Source organism: Pempheris klunzingeri, chromosome 23 (genome assembly GCF_042242105.1).
Source record: "Pempheris klunzingeri isolate RE-2024b chromosome 23, fPemKlu1.hap1, whole genome shotgun sequence".
Classification (NCBI taxonomy): Eukaryota; Metazoa; Chordata; class Actinopteri; order Acropomatiformes; family Pempheridae; genus Pempheris; species Pempheris klunzingeri.
This window is the reverse complement of record NC_092034.1, coordinates 8065512-8087504: the sequence shown is the minus strand read 5'-3', so window position 1 is coordinate 8087504 and position 21993 is coordinate 8065512. Positions and strand designations below refer to the sequence as shown.

At 44.5% G+C, this 21993-nt stretch overlaps 2 protein-coding genes across 5 annotated transcripts in view; both read left to right on the top strand.

Annotated features, from left to right (window-relative positions):
* Window positions 1–634: 634 nt before the first annotated feature.
* agfg2 (ArfGAP with FG repeats 2) lies at window positions 635–14837 on the top strand. 4 transcript variants are annotated; one of them, XM_070855017.1, is made up of 15 exons: window positions 635–649; window positions 2311–2610; window positions 3523–3616; window positions 4877–4992; window positions 5966–6110; window positions 6461–6581; window positions 6688–6825; window positions 7969–8001; window positions 9852–10103; window positions 11233–11305; window positions 11451–11494; window positions 11727–11825; window positions 12625–12741; window positions 13254–13324; window positions 13498–14837. In XM_070855017.1, the coding sequence occupies exons 2-15, from the start codon at window positions 2444–2446 to the stop codon at window positions 13543–13545; spliced, it is 1518 nt and encodes a 505-aa protein (XP_070711118.1). In that variant the 5' UTR covers window positions 635–649; window positions 2311–2443; the 3' UTR covers window positions 13546–14837. The 4 variants fall into 4 exon arrangements, with proteins under 4 accessions (XP_070711118.1, XP_070711117.1, XP_070711119.1 ...); XM_070855016.1 differs by lacking the exon at window positions 635–649 and having other exon boundaries at window positions 2299–2610; XM_070855018.1 differs by lacking the exon at window positions 635–649 and having other exon boundaries at window positions 2299–2610; window positions 6688–6792; window positions 13498–14836.
* A 2388-nt stretch (window positions 14838–17225) lies between these two features.
* The window catches only part of LOC139223085 (insulin receptor substrate 1-B), a 42729-nt gene continuing 37961 nt past the window's right edge, over window positions 17226–21993 (top strand). The window contains exon 1 of the mRNA XM_070855013.1: window positions 17226–17588. Within this exon, the coding sequence (XP_070711114.1) occupies window positions 17240–17588 (349 nt within the window). The 5' untranslated portion in view covers window positions 17226–17239. The remainder of the gene's footprint in view (window positions 17589–21993) is intronic.

Genomic DNA, 21993 nt, shown 5'->3' with positions numbered 1-21993 from the left:
CCAACCTTAAATAAGCCATCTGCACTTTGTCATCACCACCACAGACAGACTGCTGTAGTCAGACAGACTGTGGCTGACTGCTGGGCAGGGAGGTGTAATTACAGCGGCTCAGCTGTGCTCTTTATTTATGTGTGATGCAATGCACAAACACTATCTATCTATCTATCTATCTATCTATCTATCTATCTATCTATCTATCTATCTATCTATCTATCTATCTATCTATCTATCTATTTTTTTACTGCAGTGCGATACTTACAATATTTTATATTTCTCTCAAATTTTTGTATTTGTGTTTATTTTTATATTGTTATATCCCTTGTTTTTGCACTACTTCTGTTGCTGACACTTTGTTTCTATCTATCTATCTATCTATCTATCTATCTATCTATCTATCTATCTATCTATCTATCTATCTATCTATCTATCTATCTATCTATCTATCTATCTATCCCCCTGCTGATCAGAAACAGTCACTACAGGCCTGCAGACTCGCTCATCTGAAAACAATGTGACTGTTGTGCTGATTTTCTCCCTTTGTGTCATGCTACAGATTATATTTTTCTCTTGAGAGTTTATCTGCCAGATGATCACAGTGCCGTGATGCCTTCACTGACCACCGAACCCATCAGTGTCTGTCTCTGTGCCAGTGAGTGAAAATATCACATGTATCCTCGCAGACGTCACGGAAAGGGCGTAGGTGGCTCTGTTGTGTTGCTAAGTTGCTTCATCAAAATAAGTATTCCAGATGTGTTTTACCAAGGCAAAGTGGTTTGTAATCACCGGTATTAGGAGAACATTATTTTGATGGCCAAGAAAAACACGAATTCCAGAAACAAACCGCCTCAATTAACTTTTAGAAACTTTAAATTGACCAATTTATTCATTAAAAGTGTGTTATGTCCTCCCCTTCCCCAGCTGTCCTTATCTGAGCTCCCTTAATATAATCTGTCCCCCATCCAGAGTGCGCTGGAGCGCCAGGAGCGCAGCGCTGCGCCAAATAAAAAGGGGGGCGTGTGCGTAAATGGCGCACAGAGAGCGCAGCGGAGTCGGACACTGAAGACAGACAGAGAAACAACTCGTTTGTCAGACGATGTAAAACTTGGCTGCTCGACAGGTTCTTGTTTGTCGTTGACAGGAGATTCCCCCTCGCGTCTGTCCAAGTGTCAAGACGCGCAAAATTTCAGGTATCACAGGTTTTTCAAAATAAAGGCCTGGCTTTTAAAGCTCGGTAGGGGCTTGTTTCATAAACTTTACCCATGACAGAGACAATAAAAACCACTTTAATGCCAGCTGTATCACAACCTAAAGAAAATAAAGTGTGGGTCCCCATTATGTGTTTGACCAAATGCAAATCTGTTTAAGATGCATCATGTACATAAACTGTGAGCTACAATCAACCAGATTATCACAAGAATGTGAACCTCATGTGGACTGAGGAATAAGGCGCTGACCATAAATCTTAACATCCTTAGTTCTGTCTGGCCAAGGACCTTTGTTACATGTCATTGCCTCCATGTTTTTACTGTGTCAAAAAAGACAAACTTTAACAAGATTTTAACACAAGATCTCTCTACGTGGCAGGACAACATGGTTACAAAACTGCTGGAGCTACTTTAAGGCCCTCATTTGAGTTTACAGTATGCTTTAGTGGTGACTATTACCAAATATTAACTAATTTGCTATCTAATTGAATGCTACACAAACTACTTTGGGTTTTTGGTTCCTCTGAGGGCCTATCCGTGGCCCATACTCTGATAATAAACTGGCCTTTTCAATAAAGAGAGAGAAATACAGGATTTAGAAGATGTGTTAGTGGCTGTTGTAAAGCTTTCTATCACATCAGATTCAATCTCAATTTATAAGCCAACATGGACGAGAAAAATGGAAATTTTAACATCTCCGTGACAACTGGGCAAACTCATCTACTGTTGAAGAAAATGTGATATGATCAAAAGCTCCAGAAACAGCTGTTGAGTGGACTTATGTGGTTAAATCTTAACCGTACACTTGTATTCCCCAAACTGTGACATTTTTACATTTTTTTTCTCAGTGTGTTTGTCTGAAAATAGCTGATTCACAGAGGACACGTGGAGGTACTGGAAAATACCCTGACCTACTAACAGTTTGATGAGATAACCAGTGGTTATACTGGAGCAGATTTTTAAAGAAACAGTCAACCTAAAAGAAATATTGACCGTTATCTGAAGCGTCTCCTGTTACGTGCTTTTACTTTGAAGGACTAGTGTGGTGTTTCCGGCGTGCTTGCTGCTCTTTGCGTGTAACTTGACGCGCCTCTCCTCTGTGCAGGGCTGCGTTGGGTTGGAGCCGCAGAAAAGCGTTTCCATAATGCGGGCGTGAGGTGCTCCTCCGTGGGGGGAGGACAGCGGAGGGCTCACACACCACACACCGAGCCTGCGTGCCGGGCAGCGGGTGGAATAAAATGTCGAACCGAAAGCACCGGGACAACCAGGAGATCTGCGCCCGCAAGGTCCGGGAGCTGGCCCAGTCCGGAGTAAACAAACACTGCTTCGAGTGCAACCAGCCCGGGGTGACTTACACCGACATCACGGTGGGCAGCTTCGTCTGCACGTCGTGCTCCGGAATGCTGTGAGTAAAAAAGACCTGCCGCGCCTCCTCCTCCTCCTCCTCCTCCACCTCCTCCTCCTCCTGGGTTTATTATTTATTGCACAATTTAGCATCAGTGTGACAGATACTGATAGAGCAGGAGAGTAAAAGTACCAGGCCTGAGGTTGCACCATATGTACCACCCAAAAAATCAGATTTACATGCACAGTGCTGTTTTATTCAGTCTGACAGGGAGTGCTGGTGCTTGTGCGCACATATTAATTTACGCAGTGTCCACCTCTCTCTCTCTCTCTCTCTCTCTCTCTCTCTCTCTCTCTCTCTCTCTCTCTTTCTCTTTCTCTCTCGCTCGCTCTCTCTCTCTCTCCCTCTCAGCTTCATAACCGACAGACCGCTAGTTGGTCAATTTCCAGCTCTGAGTTACGGTTCATTTCGTCATGGTGCAGGTTTGACACAACCTCTCTCTCCCTCCCTCTCTCTCTCTCTCTCTCTCTCTCTCTCTCTCACCAGGCTCTCCCCCAGTGTGTGTGTGTGTGTGTGTGTGTGTGTGTGTGTGTGCTGTCACATTTTGTTCTGCATGTTCAGCCTGGTCCCAACACTCCCCAGGAAAGACGGTTTCAGCACTTTTAATTGCGCAATCTTGCACATGTGCAGCGGTGTCCCACTTTGTGTCCCCCAGCATGGACAAATTAAGAGGTCCTGGTTACTGAAAACACGTGTTTCTCTGTCACAAGGGTGTGTGTGTGTGTGTGTGTGTGTGGCGCCTCTTTCACACCAGTTCTACCCTCAGATTCACTGTCACATGTCAGATGTTTCCTCTCCCACCTGCTCTCCCCCCTCGTCCTCTTCCAGAGGGGAGGATTCACTGCACATCTCTAATTAATCCGCCTGTATTTACCTCCAAATTCCTGTCTCCGTCTCTCGTCTGTGTCCCAGGAGAGGCCTCAACCCTCCCCATAGAGTCAAGTCTATCTCCATGACAACCTTCTCCCAACAGGAAGTGGAATTCCTCCAAAACCATGGCAACGAGGTGAGTGACGCTCACAGGTCGAAGGCTTCAGGTGGGCTCGGACTGGATGCACCACTTTGCAGACACGCAGCCTTTAAAAATGTTTTTTTTTTTTCTTCTGGCATCATCCACACTTGTTGAGTCACATGAGAAGCTGAAGCTCATCAGTCCCTGTTTTTTCCGTTCAAGTTCAGGTTTTAAACTCACGCTGTGGAATATGAAACGTCCCTCATAGCTACCAGCTGAACCAGTCTTTGTGGTCGGGATTTTTATTTTTTTCTAGTGGGGAAGAATGCTACTGCCCAGCTCACACGGTGCCAAGAAACAAAAGGACCAGTACTGTGTGTCCCACCCAAACCGCCATTGATTTCCTCTGTGTGTGTGTGTGTGTGTGTGTGTGTACTGTGGTGGTTCCCTAACTTTTTAAAACCAGGACACCTTGGACATCTTTAAAAAAGATTAAACAACAACATATTTAAGGGATCTTTCTCTAAATTGCTTATTGCTATCAAAAAACTCCAGGGTGCATTTTTTTGTTTGTTAAACAGCCTGAAACCCCAAATTATTCAGCTAAGTGTCACATAAGACCAAGAAAAACAGTGAGATCCTCACAACTGAGAAGCTGGAAGTAATAAATATGTGGCTTTTTTTTGCAAGAAAACAATTAAGCGATTATCAAGATAGTCACCAAATTATTTTCCAAATTGTCAAAAGTTCAATATCGGCCTAAAAAATCCTGTATTAGTCGAGCTGCCACTTGCGTTACTATGACAACTGACAACCCTGAGCTGCCATGTCAGCTATCTTAGTCAACAGGGTATTTAATATGATAATTATGGTATTGGTCCATTTTTATATGTTTGAAAATATAAATGCACTAATGCAGTTGATGTGAATGTCCCCTTGTTCTTCTTGTTGGGAACCGCTGGTGTGGGCCGCACTCATGAGCTTATATCACGCAAATAAGGCAGTCAAGTGTTTCAGGCTATCAAGTTGAGTGCTGGTCGTTTCTATGGGCAAGTATAATGAGAGGACGGGCAGAGCTGATGTGGCAAGTCATGATTCATGAGGCAGTAATATTTGTCCTTTTGCACCGAACATGAATCACTGATGAGAAAATCTGCGTGTTTTTCTGAGCCTGAATGTCAAACGAAGGCAGGGGATTGTCGTTTAAGTATGTTTTTATGCTGGGAGAATTAGACACCAACCCCTTCTGATGCCGGACGACCTGTCAGATTGTCACAAATTTGAGTTGTTCTTTGGCAAAATGTGTGCGTTCAGGTGGGGAGGAGGACTTGGCTGTGTGTGTTTGACCCAAAGACGGACGGCTGCTCCGACATGAAGGACTCTCAGAAGTTCAAAGAGTTCCTCCAGGACAAATATGAGAAGAAAAAGTGGTGAGAATTTTGGTTTCATTTGCAGCAAATAAAACGATCAGGCAGTCACAGACTTAGAGGCTTGGAGGTGAAGAGCACTGATAGGATTCATCTGATGACTCTTTTTTTTCAGTCAAATAATTATAGAATAGAAAATAGTGATGATGCCCAGCACAATCTTTGTGAAGTTGCTTTCCTGAGACAAACCCCAAAATATTCAGTTTACTATAATATAAGAGGAAGGAAAGGTGCAAATGTTCAATGTTCAATCAACCAGACACTTTTTTTTTAATCCAACTTGTTGTTGATTTATGGTTATTGATGCTCCATTAGCCTCCATTGTTCTGTGCTCTTAGTGCTAATTAGCAAATGTTAGCATGCTAACAAGCTAAACTAAGAGCATTGTACCTGCTAAACATCAGTGTGTTAGCATTGCCACTGCTGCATTTCAACCTGATGTAAAGTTTATTATTATCATTAATGAGAGCATGTTAGCATGCTGACGTTAGCATTCAGCACAGCTTCACAGAGCAGCTGGACACTCGTAGTCTTGTTTTGGCATATTTACTGGAGAGACATTCATTGGAAGGATTAATCAGTCATCAGAAAATGATTTCACTTGAATTTTCTGTCAGTTTTTCTTATTGATTAATCAGACAATGGTTTCAGCTCTTAAACGCCAAAGGACATAACACGATAAAATTAGATCCAAACACCAACTGAAAGACGTTTGTTCCAAATTTAGACATTCGCTGTTCGAAATGCAGTCGCCCACTCAGAAAAAAAAAAAAATCAAGGATAAGAGCTGCTTTCCTGCTGGGAATGAAAGCACAGCCATTGTTTTGGGTTTAGTTTAAAGCCCTAGAAATGCTCTTTGTCGTGGTGTTTGATAGGTGGGAAACGGACTGAATGTCAAGCCTTCATTGTGGTTTTTCTGAGGCCAGTTAGTCACACAGGCTCATTTTAACAGCTCTAATTAACCCGTCTCTTACAGGCATTTTTCCAAAAGTAAGAACCGGAGGGATGTCGAGGGTCCTTGGAGCCCGGGGGTCCAGGCTGTGCCCCCTTCCCATGGTCCTTTTGCAAACCAGGCCCCTGCCCATAACCTGCCCCCCAACGCCAGGTCCACAAGGCCACTGGTGAGAGAGCTTAATGTGTCCTAATTATGTATGTAATGAAATGAGAAAGAAAAGAGGATGGAGGGGAGAGAAGTGAAAGTGAGAGGATGGGGGATTTGAGACAGGAAGTGGGTGGGTGTGGTAGAAAAAGTGAAAGGAGACTGAAATGGAGAATAGAAGGTGAAGAAATGACCTGAATTAATTTCTAAGCTGAGGCAGAGACTGATGGGTCGGACAGCGAGAAGGTCCAGGTATCCTCGACATCAAAGCTGCTGCGTATGAATTATTAAGAAAGCATGAAAGAGACTCACTTCTTCTGCCTTTGTGTCTCTCTCTCTGCCTCCCATCTGCTTCTTTCTCTCCCTTTGCAGTCTCAGGCCCAGCTGCCGTCATGGGATCGAGCTCCTGCCATTTCGCCCGCCGACATGCGGACGGACGTGTTCACCGCGCGGCCGTCGCGCTCCCAAAGCTTCAGAGACCCCCCTCTGAAAGGTCAGAGGTCGATGTCTGTCAGAGGAGTCGGTATTTTTGGGCTGAATGTGATCGATCCCTTCACCTGGTTGTCCCTCTCTTTGTCTGTTCTCTCTCTCTGATATAGATCCCACCATGTGTGGGATAGAGAGACAGCGTCCAGGTTCCCTGTCGTCAGCGCTGGGAGCTCAGAGCCACGCCCCCAGCTTCCCCGCCCTCCCACGGCCCTCAGGTGTGACCCCACTCACCCACCCCTCATTTTCTGGTACCTCTTGGGCTCAATCAACCTGGAAAATGTTATTATTTGGCAAATATTTTTAGTTTTCAGGAGAAGCAAATCACAATATAAACTTTGATAAATATCTACACTCTTCCACATAAATGAATAAATATCAAGGAAAAGGGCAGAAAAACAGGGTAGAGAGAGTAAATATATCATTTAATGTAACTTTGTAATGTAGCTGCCAATCTCAGTCCTACATACACTGTGCTGCTGTTGTAAATATCCACAAGAGCACCAAATGTGTATTAATCCACCACTGAAAATAGTCCCTGAAAACACACTATTTTCTCCAGTTTGTGTAAAATTTGCTAAAAAAAACTACAGTGCCCAGGAAACTTTTCAGGAAACTGTATAGCCTATTTTTTTTTTTAAATTACTTGCCTGTTTTTAAAGATCTTTGCCCTCAGTAGGAAACAATGGGCTTGAGGCTGAGAGCCACAAACAGTAATGATTGACGGTCCAACACGTTGCTGTTTTTTTGCCATTTCATTTGATTTGTTGAAAATCAGAACAATCTAGAATAATGCCAGCCTCACGTTTCAGCAGCTTTCATCTACTCCTGGGAAAAGTTTTGACTATTTACTACTAGTTAGCCTAACGGTCATGATGGTTCTCATAGTCGGGTGCCCACTTCCTGCTCCTGCTGCACCTTTAAGGAAGGTGATGCAGCCACATGGATTGTTTTGTAAAAATCTGATGATACTATACCCTTTTCTGTTCTGTTCTGTGGGGCTCTGGTTGTAAAATCTGGTGTCAGTGTGTCCAGACTGTGCAGATTGCTGATTATTTTCACCGATGACGCTCATCACTGTTGGCTCTAAGTGTCACTTCGGGAAGGACAACGAGAGAGCGCTACTAAGCTCGCAGTCATAATCTTCAGCGTGACTGTGTTTTTTAAACATATCATGTGGGTTTAAAATGGCTCCATGGCATCTTCATGGCACAGCGGGTTCTTTTTAACCAACAGCAGAATCCAACAGACTTCTCAGCTGGCCGCAGTTTCCTATGACGTCAGTGACACACTCTCCTCTCTTTTCTCCACTCCCTCATCAATTCATCCCTCCCTCTTTTCTGCCTCTGTCTGTCTTTATCTCACTCTCCTCTCTTCCCCCCCCGACCCCGTAGCCAGTAGCTCTTTCAAAAACCACTTCACTTTAGGTAAGACACGGCGCCAACCGATGCATTTGAGTGTGTGCTGAATGACTGAGATCAATAAGCTCTACCACGCTGCATCGTTCATACTAAAACATCCACTCTGTGGGCCATGCTGGCGCTGACCACGCCGTAGGTGCATGTGAAGTTGCCTGTACTTTTGAGCAGTTTGAGGGAAGCACTCTGTATTCATTTAGCCATCCGGGTCACAGCTGGCCGGTGTCATACGCCGCAATCGGGGTCGATATTTTTCTTCATCAGACACTTTAAAGCCCAGATCTGGAGGCTGGGGGGGGGGTCAAGGAGAGACACGCACGCACACACTGTTCCCTCAGAGGAAGAATAAGTTTAAAGTGATGCTATTTTTAGGCCCTAGCTGCTGCTGCTGCTGCTGCTGCTGCTGCTGCCCCCGTCAGAAGAGGACCGTTGATGTTTCGCACCACGTTGGCGTTAAAGCACTTCTAAACTATGTAGGACGCAGCTGTAATCCCACGATACACATTAACGTCCCAAACAAGTATTCTAGGAAGTTCAGGCATGCATGCGAAGATAAAGCCCTATCTCAGGCCCGCAGTAGTGTGAGATCACGTCCCCAAAACATGCAGCTTGACTCTCGCATGTTTCATATTTGTAGATAATCTGGATCAAGTCTGGACGGGTCTGGTCTCTGTCACTGGCTCCTCACCTGACAGAGGAAAACAAGCTGTATTTTAAAAAATAATACCCATTCTCATTTGTATCCCCGTGCTAACACTTCTGGCTGATACTAGCATGCTTTGTGGCTAATGTTTGTGCAAAGCTTGCTACCTGGAGAGATGTTAATCATGATTTCCTGCCTTTGTTACTGTCTAACAATTGTATTTTTTGTGGTTTGAATCTGTTGGCTTGCTTTTGATTTTTTTTTTGTTAATGCTTAACAATGGTGACTGTTAATGCTACTTGATATGCCAAGATAATCCTGTCCCATAGCATGAGAGAGATAAACTAGCATGAATAGCATAAATGGCTGTTTTAGGCTGTGTATGGGCTGTTTTATGCGGTCTGGAAAGCTTATGACACTCTTGTCATTACATTTGTCCATATGAATAATACTACATGGGTGTATGCACACATGTGTGCAAGCATAAAATATGATCAGTGGCCATGAATCAGTCTGGAATTAGCACGATCAAGCACTATTTTTCTAATAGTGTAACCTGATTAGTTTCAGTCTTTTCACAAAATATTTTCACCACCATGTCCGTTTAGCTGAAGTGATAAAAAGCTCCTGCACAGCTACTAAATGGACCTGAACGCCACATGGTTCAAAGTTAATTCCCGACCTTGGAAACAGGAGCTGAGAAAACAATTATCACTTGGGGTGAGATTGATCGTCCGTTTAGTAACTGTTCTAGTGCTTTTGACCGTATCTAATGATCTTCTACAGCAGATTGAGTTGATGAAGCTCATGTGAAATGACTGAGAGCCGCGGAACAGCTACTAAATGGGCCTCGCGATGAGAGACTGTTTTTGTTTCTCACCACAAGTCGCTTTTGAGGTTCTCAACCCTGATCAGCAGTTGACAAAACAACCTCAAGGTCCATTTAGTGTTGTTGTTCTGGAGCTTTTGACCATATCCTATGATCTTCCTCAGCAGATGGATTTTGCCAGCGCTTAGATTAAAGGGCGAATTTGAACACCTACGATGCCATGACAGCTAGTTGTCTCAGTCTTCTTTTGAAATATAACTTCTTAATTTTATATCAGGTTCGTTCCGTTCATTTGAAAATATGCTGAGTACAAAAACAATCACTGATCACTATAGCTCACCTCCTCTGTCTTTGCGCTGAATCTCAGTCTGGTTTTCTCGCTCTCAGGTCGTACAGTATCGTCCTCGGGGGCCACGGGGCCCTTCAGAGCCTTCCCTAAGTCTCTCAGCATCGACTTTGGAGGCCTGAGCCATCCTCAGCCTCAGCCGCCGCCCCAGTCTCTGTCCCAGCAGCAGCAGCAGCAGCAGCAGCATCCTGGAAGCGTCGGGCAGACGACAACGACGACGCCACTCAGCGCTCAGGACAGATACGCTGCGGTGTCACATCTGGACAGCGTCTTCTCTGACACAGTGGTCACAGGTGGGGAACAGGACAGTAGACGCTTTAGCGCTCACGTTTATGTTATTCTGAAAGCCTGAACTGCACTCATAAAGTACAAGTATCTCCATTTTGGCCCACATTATACTTCTACTCCTGTAAAAAGCCACTCTGACTTAGAGGGAAATATCACATTACATTTATTAGACTTTCGATCTAAAAACACACAACAAGCGTATAAGAAACAAAACTTTGTTAAATATTAAACCAGTGGCTCTGAATCTTTTTGACAGTTCCAATCTAACCTTGTTCATTTTAATAACTGTTTAATGTAATAAAAGGGAAAAAAGTCTCCAGTATTTCCCACAAAGCAAAGAGTAGGAGATATTTGTGTTGCAGGAGCTTGTTTTCTTTACTCTTTTCTTGGGTCTATTTTTCTGCAGAACAAGTACTGTTAACTACATTTTGCTGTTAATAATCTACTTTTTACTTAAGTACACTTTTGATTGGACGTGTACTTGCAATAGTGAATTCTGACATTCTTGCATTGGCCCTTTTTCTAAAGTAGAGAGCCTGAGTGCTTCTTCCACCTCAAGGTAACAGATAGATGGGGAGGCAGAGGGAGAGTTAGAGTGCGCGTGTGACGCAGGTTGTCGCGGCCAGCTCAACTAGGTTGCATAACATCCTTATTCCAAATGCCGAGGCTTTTAGCAGCTGAATTATGCTCATTGTGTTTGCTCGAGAACAAGTCTGATTCAAAGGACCTTGTTGATTCGTTTTCAAATCTGTAGCTGCGTTTTGTCTAATAACCAAGGCGGCGGTTATTAATGCACAGGATTCATGTGAGGAGCCCTGGAGCTTTCTACAAGAAGCTTTGTTGTTCTCCGCGCTCATGGCAGCCTCTCCTGCCTGGCAGAGTAATGAGGTTATTGATTTTCTGCCCCAGCTTAGTTTGATTCATATCAAGCTCAACACAGAGACGATATTTTATTCAGGGAGTTTGTAATTCCTTTGTTCTCTGATGTCTAACATGCTTAAGACCAGCTGTTTGAACTATTTGTGAGGTTTTTTTTTCTTCTTTTCAAGATGATAGTAGCACTTGATCTCTTAAATGAGAGCTCATCAAAGCCAGAGGTGATGTTGTGGTTTGTGTGAATCGCTTTGTTTGCAGCTCCACCTGCTGGCCCTCCGCAGTACAGCACCATCTTCGGCAGCAGGCTCTCGTCCAGCTCTACTCCTGCCAGGTAGAAGGAAAATATTTTTTTAAAAAAAGCAGCCTTGCTCAAATTAGTTTTAGTATAACATGGCAGATACATTTAAATTTCCTGCATGTGGAGCCCTTTAAAGGTCGCATTCTGATCGATCCTCCGGCTTTCTACTTTTCTCCAGCTCCCCCGGTGTCGATACAGTCTCCAGCTCCCAAACCTTTGCAAGTAGGTACCGAGCACGAGCTGCATTGATCCCTCCTGCTAACCTGCCCTGTATTTACATTCAGTGCCTTCATCGCTAAAGCTGTTTAGCAGCCCGTAATTAGGATGCATGTGTGTGACTGAGAGCAGTGCTGGTTTGAATAGACAGGAATGTACCACCACACGCTGTGAACTATCTCCCCGTCTCACCCACCCTCCCTCCGTCCCTCCCTCCTTCTCACCCTGTGTGTCTCAGATTTCCCCAACCCATTCAGCTCCAGCTCCAGCTCCGGCTCTGGCTCCCAGCAGCCCGTTGCCCTCTCCCCCAGTAACCCCTTCAGCAACGCATCAGGAGGTGAGACTCATGTTCAGGGTCCTTTGGGCGTCTCTCTGCAGCTTTTTTTTTTTTTTTTTTAGACGGGGAAAAGGTCACAACACATGTTTTCTTTCGGACTTCTAACCATGTTAGAAGTCCGAAAGACTTCTAACATGGAAGGGTTGCGTGACTGCTTTGCAGACTGACATAAGCCTGAATGTAGAAAGTTTTATTGTTCCTACATTATAGATTATTCTGTCTGGAAAAGAGTCTGAAGATCTTACATTATGACATTTAGGGTTGAAACTATCTGACTGATTAGTTGATCATCATAAATGGCAAGAATGAATGAATTGCTTCAGTTTAATCATCCAAATATGACAATTCTTCACTGGCTTCAGCTTTTCACATGAAGATTTGCTGATTTTCTGTGTTTTATAGTATGTCAAACTGAACATATTTGGGTTTTGGACTGTTTATCGGACAAAAAAGACAGCGGCAGACGTCATTTTGGGGGTCTTTGAGTTTGTAATTGGCAAAAAATAAGGTCATGTTTTATTTGGTAATAAATTGCAAGGTTTCCTGGACACATTTGTGTAATTTGGTAAAAAAAAAAAAAAAAGAAATGGGGGAAAGAGTTGTGGAAAAGACATTCTGAGAAAGTATTCATTATTTATAGTTACTGGAAACTTTATTACTTACTTACTTACTTAATGTACCAAACTGTCAATGTTTGTGTCGTTATTGGTAATAAATTAAATGTGTGTCTATGTAATTTTCATATATATGACATAGCCGTGTCTGATCTCTCTGTGTCTGTGCTGCGTCTTTCCACCAGGTGACTCCAGTGCGTTTGTCACCTCGCCCACCTCCGTTTTCCCTCCATCCTCCTTCCCAGCACCCGCCACCCAGAATGCATTTCCTCATGAGCCAGCCAGCAACCAGGAAGCCAATGGTAAAGATTTTTTAAATGATTATTTTATTTGTCAAAATCCGATATTATATGTGTGCAGGGACTGTGTCAGTGTACTTTTCGGTTTCATTAATAGGTACCATACATCAGACAATGCCTCCTAATACAAGTAGAGTAGACATTTCATCTGTGGTGCCACTGTATGCCGAGGCCGGTGACGCACAATCATCCATATATTTAAACACAACAGGAGGTAGAAATGAAGGCCTGCACACGTACTGTAGCCTCGGCTGCTGGTGTCACATGAACTGTATGTGCACTGGCTGCAGATCAAACACTGAGAAGCTGAGAGGCCCCAACACACCTCGCAAGCTTCATTATTTCAAGAGTGAGCACCAGCAACTGCCCAGGAATACCAATTCACTCAGAGCCGAGCTGCTGCTGCTGCTCATGTTCTCATCTTTGGTTTCTGTTTTCAGTGCTGTCTCCACACCACTGAACAGGGTTTTTTTTTTCTGTCGTGTTATGTGTGTGTGTGTGTGTGTGTGTTGCAGGTTTTGCCTCCTTCCCTGCAGCCGACTCTCAGCCCAAAGTCCCTCGACCAATGTCAGTGAACCCGTTTACGGTGAGTTCACTGCCTTGCTAACAAGTGGCACCAAGTGCCCTCCATAGAGATGAGAATGGGGAAGTGGGCTCATTGGTATTTTTTGCAAAACTCTCCTTTTTTCCCCTGCAAACTACAGGAAGTGCAGTGAAGTCCCCTCTTCTTGTTCTCAGCCTGTCTCTCTTGTCTTTCAGGGGAACGTTTACCCCAGTCGAGGGACGTCGCGAAACCCTTTCATCTGATCCCCCCCTCCTCTCCTTACCGCCCATCCATCTCTGGGAACCGAGGGAGAAAGGAACTTGAGGAGTCGCTGCCATTTCAATGCCTTTGGAGTATTTTCACCCTCTGAGGGAGGTGTTTGACCCCCACCTCCCTCCCTCCCTCCCTCCCTCCCTCCCTCCTCTCTCTCCCCTCTCCCCCCTCTCCGTCTGTGTTTACGTGTTTGTGGAGGAAAAAAAAAAAAATGTGTGAATGTAATTATGAAATTAATGTATGTATGAGAGTGTTCCCCCTGCTGTCAGTATGTCAGAAAGGTGTTCGTGTGCCAGTAGACGCCACCTCAGGGCTCTGTGGGAGTCACGAGTAAATAATGCCTCTATGATTTTTGCAGAAACACACACATGTATGACACACAAACACACACACACACACACAAACACACACATGTCGCTGCTGCTACTTCTTTGCTTTCATCTCCTGCTTAAAAGTGCAAAAAAAAACCCAGCCCGCCGGTAAATACGTCAGCGTCGTCTCCTGCTTTAAAAACGTTTCTGAGTCGTCCAAAGGAAAAGCCAGTTGAGACTCTGCGTCACGAGTTTCTACAGATGGTTTTAACAGCCTTAACAGCCTCCTGATGCATGTGAGTTAGCGTCAAAACATAAGACGGACTTTTCTCTGTAGTGGGTGTGTGGAACATGTTTGCATTCTGTTTTTTTTTTTGTTTGTTTCCTTTAAAGGATAATCTGTGTTTTCCACTAATAGGCTGCATGCGCTTAGAGGGCTAAAAGGAGATGCTACTGAATGTAAAAGCAATTTCAGAATAACTTACGTAAACGTGTATAGAAACATCATCGCTTCATGTACCGGACCAAAATATCTCTTGCTTTTTTTCTTTTTGGTTTGTTTGGTTGTTTTTTTTTTTTTTTCGGTTGACATGGAGGCGAATTTTATTTCCATTATTTTGCCAAAAAATAAAAAGATTACGAGAGATTCATGTAACAACGTCTTTGTAATGACAAGTATTCATGTTCATAAAATCAGTTTGTTGCTTCTTAAGACAGTTTGGCTTCTGTGTGTTTTTCTGGTTAATTTCTGCCTTAAAAACCTGCTAAATTAATCTCTTTTAAACATCTTTTATTCTAAGGCTCGTTTTTAAAGGCTGTGCGGACGTCTTCAGACAGCAGGGGGCGCATGATATCCACTTTTCTCTGACCTCGTGCACAAGGTTACTCATGGATGCATATTGCATAACATCATAGATACTGCATAAGCATACAGTACAAATATAGAAGCCTTTTCTAGCTCTCAGGAAGGCCATTATTAGACCCTTGTAAAAGATTTATTGTCATTTTAAATGCAGAGTAAATCCAAATCTAAATCATGCATATTAATGATATGTGTTTTATGTGTTATTTGATGGGATTCGTTACAGCTGTGCACCAGAGAGAGATGCTCGGAGTCTGAGTGGAAGAAAACAGCGCGTCTGCAAACGCCTCATTAAATTACAGCACATTAATCTGTGTGTGCAGCATCGAGGAAACAATAATCATAATAAAACCCGCCGTATTAGCACAAGATTTAATGAGTTCACCAGGTTTGGGACCGACCCCCCGCTGCATTTGATGTGATAAATGTTTAGATTGGTGCTTTAAAAGTTAATATATTAACATGTGAATGCAGGACAGAAGGGGGGGGGGGGGGTTACAATAAATACAACAGGATGGGACCGACGGAGCGCCAACACTGAAATCTTACTCCACACATACTGGAAGCGCTGCTGCCTTCACGTGCTGTGGGAAATCCAGACTGCTCATTGAGAGAACCCAAGAGGCAAAAAAAAAAATGCAATAAATGGGAAAATAGCATGTTACAGCAGCACAATAACGGGTAGGAAACAGATAAAACTAGAAACAAAAAAAAATTTAAAATTTAAAACCAAGTGCAAAAAAGTGTAAGAAGGAAGCTTCTGTAGCTGGTTTATTTCTGGACATTAATGTTTAGTATTCATTGTACTAAATAATTACTTAATAGATGGTCCAGTTTTCTGTTTTGTTTAACCTAGTGTCACCTTTAAAGTCCACCGGAGACGGTGACCATATAACAATGGAGCTGACTGTGTGCTGTCACTGAAACATGACTGAATTATTAACAGGGCAAAGTAGGAAACTGACCCGGGCCCACGAACTTCAGAGACCTGGAAGCCCCACAGTCAGTGTGTAACAGCCGATTGTACGTTTTTAAATCATTTTCAAACATTTTAGGAAGTTTACACAACTTAAGACAGATCCTGCTATGCTACCTAATCTTCCGATCCCGTCCTGTCACAAATATTAAGCTTCTTTAAGAGTAGATTGTGCTCATGTGGTGCATAAATATGACAAATTGCACACACAACACGAGGCCTATGTGAGCACCGCTGTAATCGTCTGCTGGAAGAAAATGTCACTCCAGGCCTGGTTTTTGGGGAAATTATCCAAAAGTTTTTTAAAAATAAACCTTTAAATCATATTAATATAAGCATAGGTGTTTAGTTTGTATAGTTTGAACACAGCACCAAAAAATTTGTATCAAATCAATTTCCCCCCCTTTTTCACTCTTGAGATGCATTCAGTAACAGTCATTGTATAGTTATTGTCTCTGATCATCTTTTCATGCAGTTGGTCTAATATTTACTGCCCATAAGTTTTGTTTTTATTCATTTTATCATTATCGTATACGTTATTTTAGATAACTGTGTGTCTGAATAGTTGCTACCAATATGCATCTATACAATTAAAACAAATAACACCTTATTATATCATCACAATACAAAGAATCTGCCAGACTTGCACTAATCATACATGAGGCACAATCACTGTATATACCTATATATGTGTGTGTGTATATGTGTATATACTGTATATGTGTGTGTGTGTGTGTGTGTGTGTAATCCGAGCCTTTAGTTTTAGTTTATCTTTTCATCACCCTAATTTTCTTGCTTTTCCTTTTGCATTTACTCTGTAGCTGCATGTGCATGTGTATCTACAACTGAACTTGTGTAGAAAGCAGTGGAATTAACTAAGATGTGCTGGTTGGTGAGTCGGAAGCTCTGCTGTCCGAGCCCGTGCTGGGTCCGTGAACGCCCCGGTGCTCCAGAGTACTCGCACAGCGGTGAGTGACAGTCCTGCTCCACTGTGGCCACTCAATCCGCTCCTCTCCACGCCACAGCGACACGAGCAGAGCCGAGCAGGGCAGGGGTGGGGGGACAGGCGAGCCAGAGAGGCAAGCAGCGTGCAGCAGGACGGGCTCTGCACTCTGTGATGTGCAGCAAATGGGATTAAACCGCGACTGGAGACCCGAGCAGCAGCAGCAGCAGCAGCAGCAGCAGTAGTGGAGAGAAGGGGGAGCTCCGATCAGAGCTGCGCCGCATGTGCTCGTCCGTGTGCGCCTGGAAAACTTGCTCCGGCCAGTGAGTCGGAGAGAGAAACAACCAAAAAGAAAAGGGGAACTAACCACAGCTGCAGAGCAGGTCCCGGTTCACGTTAAAGCTCCGGGACTCGCAGCAACAGCGACCCAAAAACCTTCCCCTGCCTCTCCTCTCACATGCCTGCGTTGATGTGGGAGAGAGGGAGGGGAGCGGAGCCGGGGGATGTTTGAATCACCTCTCTAAACTTGCAGATACACAAGAGAAATAAAAGAGTTTGTTCAGCGGGGGATTAAGAGGAGCCGTCGGGTGTCATGGAGAGCCAAGCGGGAGAGCACCAGAGCTGCGAGGACGTGCGCAAGAGCGGCTACCTCCGCAAGCAGAAGTCCATGCACCGGCGGTACTTCGTGCTGCGCGCCGCCTCGGAGCGCGGCCCGGCCCGCCTGGAGTACTACGAGAGCGAGAAGAAATTCCGCGGCAAGGCCCCCGTCCCGAAGAAAGCCGTGGCTCTGGAGACGTGCTTCAACATCAACAAGCGGGCCGACTCCAAGAACAAGCACATGATCGTGCTCTACACCCGGGCCGAGAGTTTCGCCATCGCCGCGGAGAACGAGGCGGACCAGGACGAGTGGTACCAGGCCATGGTGGAGCTGCAGTGCAAAAGTAAGCAAAGAGTCCCCCCCCCCCCAAACACACACACATGCACACACCACCACAACCACAAACACGCTCATGCACGGCTCTCACGCATGCATGCACACACTCAATACTGTATGAGGCTCCAGCATGAGGAGGAGAAACGTGGCAATGTCTGCAGAGCGCACTGCAGATCGGGACATGTTTGATTCCAGGGTGTTGGATCAGATGCGGGGATTAATTAAAAACCATTACAGCTGGCCAAGCCAAGTTTACAGAGTTTGTGTCTGCGGCGTGGGTGCACTCCCATCGCCTCCTTTTGAAAAATTCAGGAGTTTATGTAGTGTGGTGTCTATTTTTACACTACGTCTGTGTGTGTGTGTGTGTGTGTGTGTGTGTAAACATGCGCCTTTAAGCTCCGCTGTGGAGCTTATCCTCCCCACCAGTCCTTATCATACTGGTGTCAGGTCAAGATATTTGTTCCCAGTCGTCCTCCAGACTTTTTGGGGTGTGTGTTTTCTCTCTCTGTGGGCCCCAGCTGTGTGCAAGCTTTGTCTCCTCTTTCCCCCAAAGTCAACTGCTCAAACACACCCTGCCCTCTTGTTTACTTTGCACTGCTTTTCTGCTGACTCTGCAATATTACATCAGGCATTGATCCCAGGAGAGGAGAGAAAATGTCCCGGTAACCAGTCAGTGAGAAGCACCTGAAGGCTCAACCACGATTCATTAAATGTTGATATTAACTCCTTGACTGGATTTTTCTCACGCTGTGAAAAAGGCCTCAACTCCCCCTTTAAAGAAGAATCACCCATGTAGAATTTTCTCAAATGGTGTCTATCAGCCGCTGCGTAAACACAGCTGTTGGAGCAACAACTTCTGATCACCTGTTCGCCCCTCACACACACACACACACACACACACACACACACCCTCCCTGAGAGAGACCATGCAGGCCACAAGGGACACATGACGCAATCTTGGCAAACGCAGATATGAGTTCAAGGTTCTCCGTGCACATGACCTGCTGCTCTGCTGCACAAAGCAGCTGATTATAAAACACCTGAGGAGATGAAACGATACGTTTTAACACACCTGCTTTCATTCAAAACTCTCGGAGAGCAAGTTGTCTCAGTGTGAGGACAGGTTCGGCTGATTGGCGAGCTCCAAAAAGTTGCTGCCAATAGAAGCATTAGGGGAATCTGGTGTAACCCTGCAGATTTGGAATCGGTGTCAACGTGGCGCCCTCTGTTGCTTGAACACAACTGGGTCTGTGTGTGTGTGTGTGTGAGTGCAGCCCATTCAGACAGATGTTGGAAAGGAGATGCAAACCTAGGGAACCCTTTCTGTACCTAAATAAAGGCGTCCAACGAGCAAATAATCCACTCTGAAGTGTGTAAAGGTCGCACGTACAGGAATCCTAACACTTTATGGGCCGCAGCTCAGCAGGTGAGTCCGCTCAGCCGCTCAAGGACACGGGACAACCAGCCGGCTCGACCATCATCATGGGTCGTCTTTGAAATTACAGGTCTGCCGTGCAGCACTGCCGGCCTCTCGTCTCCTCCTTTTGTTGCTTCAAGTGTTGGGTTTCTCCTGTAAATCACCCTCGCTGACAATGACAAAGGGCTGCGGCTGGCTGCTGTGTAAACCCGCACTCTGGCAGGCATTTTCTTGTGGTATGTGCTGCAGTGTTAGTTCATACAAAAAAATGAGGCCACACACACACACACACAGGATCAAGACTTGTACAGGGAGAGTTCTGTGAGAGGGGGCCTTGTAGGGTCACGGCTAATTGCTGCCTAAACCTACATGTGCGAAAATAGCTTGAATGCACACACATTGAACACTGTCCTGTATTAAACCTCCACTGGTTTGTGCAGCTCATACACAGTTTCAAGTCTTGGATGTCTCTCTGTTGATTTTCTCGTCTACGCACGGTCTAGAGCTCCACTGCTGTCAGTACAGTCGAGGATTTGTCCCCCACTTGTCCCAGTGGGGAGACGGAGGAATTCACAGCCTGCAGACTGAGAACAGGGCGAAGCTAAGGGGCGCAGAGCCAAGAGATGCTGCACTGTCCGTCTCGCATACTTTCCAGACGACCACTCCTTCAACCTGATACCTGTGTAGCTGCTCATATTAAAGCCCCGTCAGTTGCTATGGGGGTGGAGAGGCTCTCAGCAGCGTGCTCCAGCTGGAGGTGGAATCAAAGACTTGGAAGTTTGGAATAATCGGGTCAGCTTGACTCCGCACAGCAAGAGGTTCCTCAGCTTGCAGGATAGTGAGCATGCATACAGTGGAAGCACAATAAATACAGTACATGTCCACGCTGCCATGTATGCTTTGGGCCTGGGAAACGCACCTTAAGCGGCGCAGAAACGATCCAGCCCCCCCCTCGAGCCGGCGATAATTACACAAACACGAGCCAGCTGCTGTGCAGGGCGATATCAGGATCCCAGTTATTTATTCAGCTGAGTCCAGTAAGACCCTTTCGGGCAGCGAGTACAGTATCAGGCTTGAGGGCAGCTATTTGCTCAACTATTAGGAGTCAGTCGAGTGTGTAAAGGCTTAACCTCGACGAAACGGGCGGAGGTGCGGCTCACGATTGTGGTTTGCCAGGAGGGAAACTGTCCCGCAGCTCAGGCCTCCAACTCGTGAGTTGTTGTTGACCTCAATAAAACAAAATGGCAGAGTTTAACTTTGGAGCCAGTGGCACTGAACAAGAGAGCGAAACACACACAAACACACACATGTGAACATGCAAAAAGCCTCAAAATGAACAAAATGCAGCCAAAAAGCAGGATCGTCTGTGATTTAGTCCATTAATTGACTGGCTGAGGACTAGTTTTCTCTCAGTTTGATGATTGTGTATTTATCAAGAAAAATGCCAAACATCTGTTTCCAGCCTCTCAAATGTGAACATTTGCTTTTTCTCTTTTTTATATGATAGATTTAATACCTTTGGGTTTTGTACAGATGATTGTGAAGACAATATGAAGACCATGTGCTCTGGGAAACTGCTATCGGCTTTTATTCACTATTTCTGTTATTAACAATCCAGCAGAAGAATAGAAGAAAGAGAACAATAACGTAAATAATCATTTGTTGCAGCTCTACGCTGATTCAAATTAACCCCAACAACATTACATGTTTGCTTTCAAGGGGCTGTTCACTCACAAACATAATAATTACTTTTATTCTGAGAAAAACATCTTAACTCAAGGTCCACTTACTTGCTTTTTCTGTATGAACTCCTTCTGATTTCCGTTTGAGATGCACTTCAGGGCTCCAGTTAAACAGACACGTGGACATTGAGTTAAAAAATGTTTTGTCTGTTTTGTGAAGAATGAACTCAACTTGTTTTTATGTTACTCAGAGTAGAGTAGTGTCTATTCTAAAAAAATATATATATATATATATATATATAATAATATAAGTGAAATATTCCTCAGTTCTAGCTTCTGAAAAAGGAGGAGGGTTTTCTGTTTTTTCTCTGTAATACATAATAATAAGATAATATCTTTTTTGGACAGTCTTTTGGACGGTTGTTCAGACAAAACAAAACCTTTTAGGATGTCACGGTGATACCTTTTACCCTACTTTTGAACAAAACAAATAAAACGCTTGTCACATTAAAAGATAAAGAAAGTGATCTTTAGTAACAGAGCACTGTCCATCTAGTCAGATGTTTTGTTGTGATCTTCTGAGCTTTGTTGACATCACTGCAGTACAGTAAATCTCTGCAGGATTTAGTCTTCTGTCTTCAAAGCTCCGAAAAATTACATTGGAAACACTGAGAGACAACATCTGTTTCCAAATATGATGATATGGTTATTCATGCAGACCTCGAGGAGAACAGTTTCTCCTTTACTGTGAGTTTGTCTGTTTCCAGTTCGGACTATCGTCCTGTCATTTTTGACACTTTAAGCACCACAGAGCAAATGCAGTTGATGGCAGTGTATCAACTTGAGCCACAGCCAGCATTGCAACCTCAGCAGATCACGCCAAATCGGAACTGATAAGAGGTCCTTTTAGATTATGAACCTGAAGGACTCTTGGTTTGTGGTTCTGGAGTGTTTCTTTTTCATGTGGGCGTGTTGTTTGCCTGCTCTAACCAATCAGATCTTGAGTTTGCCGTTGGCTCGCCGTGCTGGCCGATTAAATGTTAAGCCGCGCTTAAGCACTGCTCATCTCCCTAATTAGGCAGTAATTATTGTCTCGAGGGTCAGTCGCTGGTGGCACAGCAGAGCTTGTGTGCTAACGAAGTCAGAGCCGAGAGAGCGCAGGGCTGGACGCTGTCAATACAGGAGCACGCCATGAAATACAGAGTGTAGAAAATGATCAGTGCCACCATGTCTTTTCTACTCTCTTTAGAGCTCCAGGGTGAGCTGCCACAAGATATTTCCTCTGCATAAATAGTCTGCGCGTGTTAACACCC

Bases quoted from the DNA above. Each gene is read 5' to 3' on its own strand.
- agfg2 (XM_070855017.1), top strand. From the start codon at position 2,444: ATGTCGAACCGAAAGCACCGGGACAACCAGGAGATCTGCGCCCGCAAG. The intron at 2,611-3,522 runs GTGAGTAAAAAA...TCTGTGTCCCAG, and splicing joins ACGTCGTGCTCCGGAATGCT to GAGAGGCCTCAACCCTCCCC. The intron at 12,742-13,253 runs GTAAAGATTTTT...TGTGTGTTGCAG, and splicing joins CAGCAACCAGGAAGCCAATG to GTTTTGCCTCCTTCCCTGCA.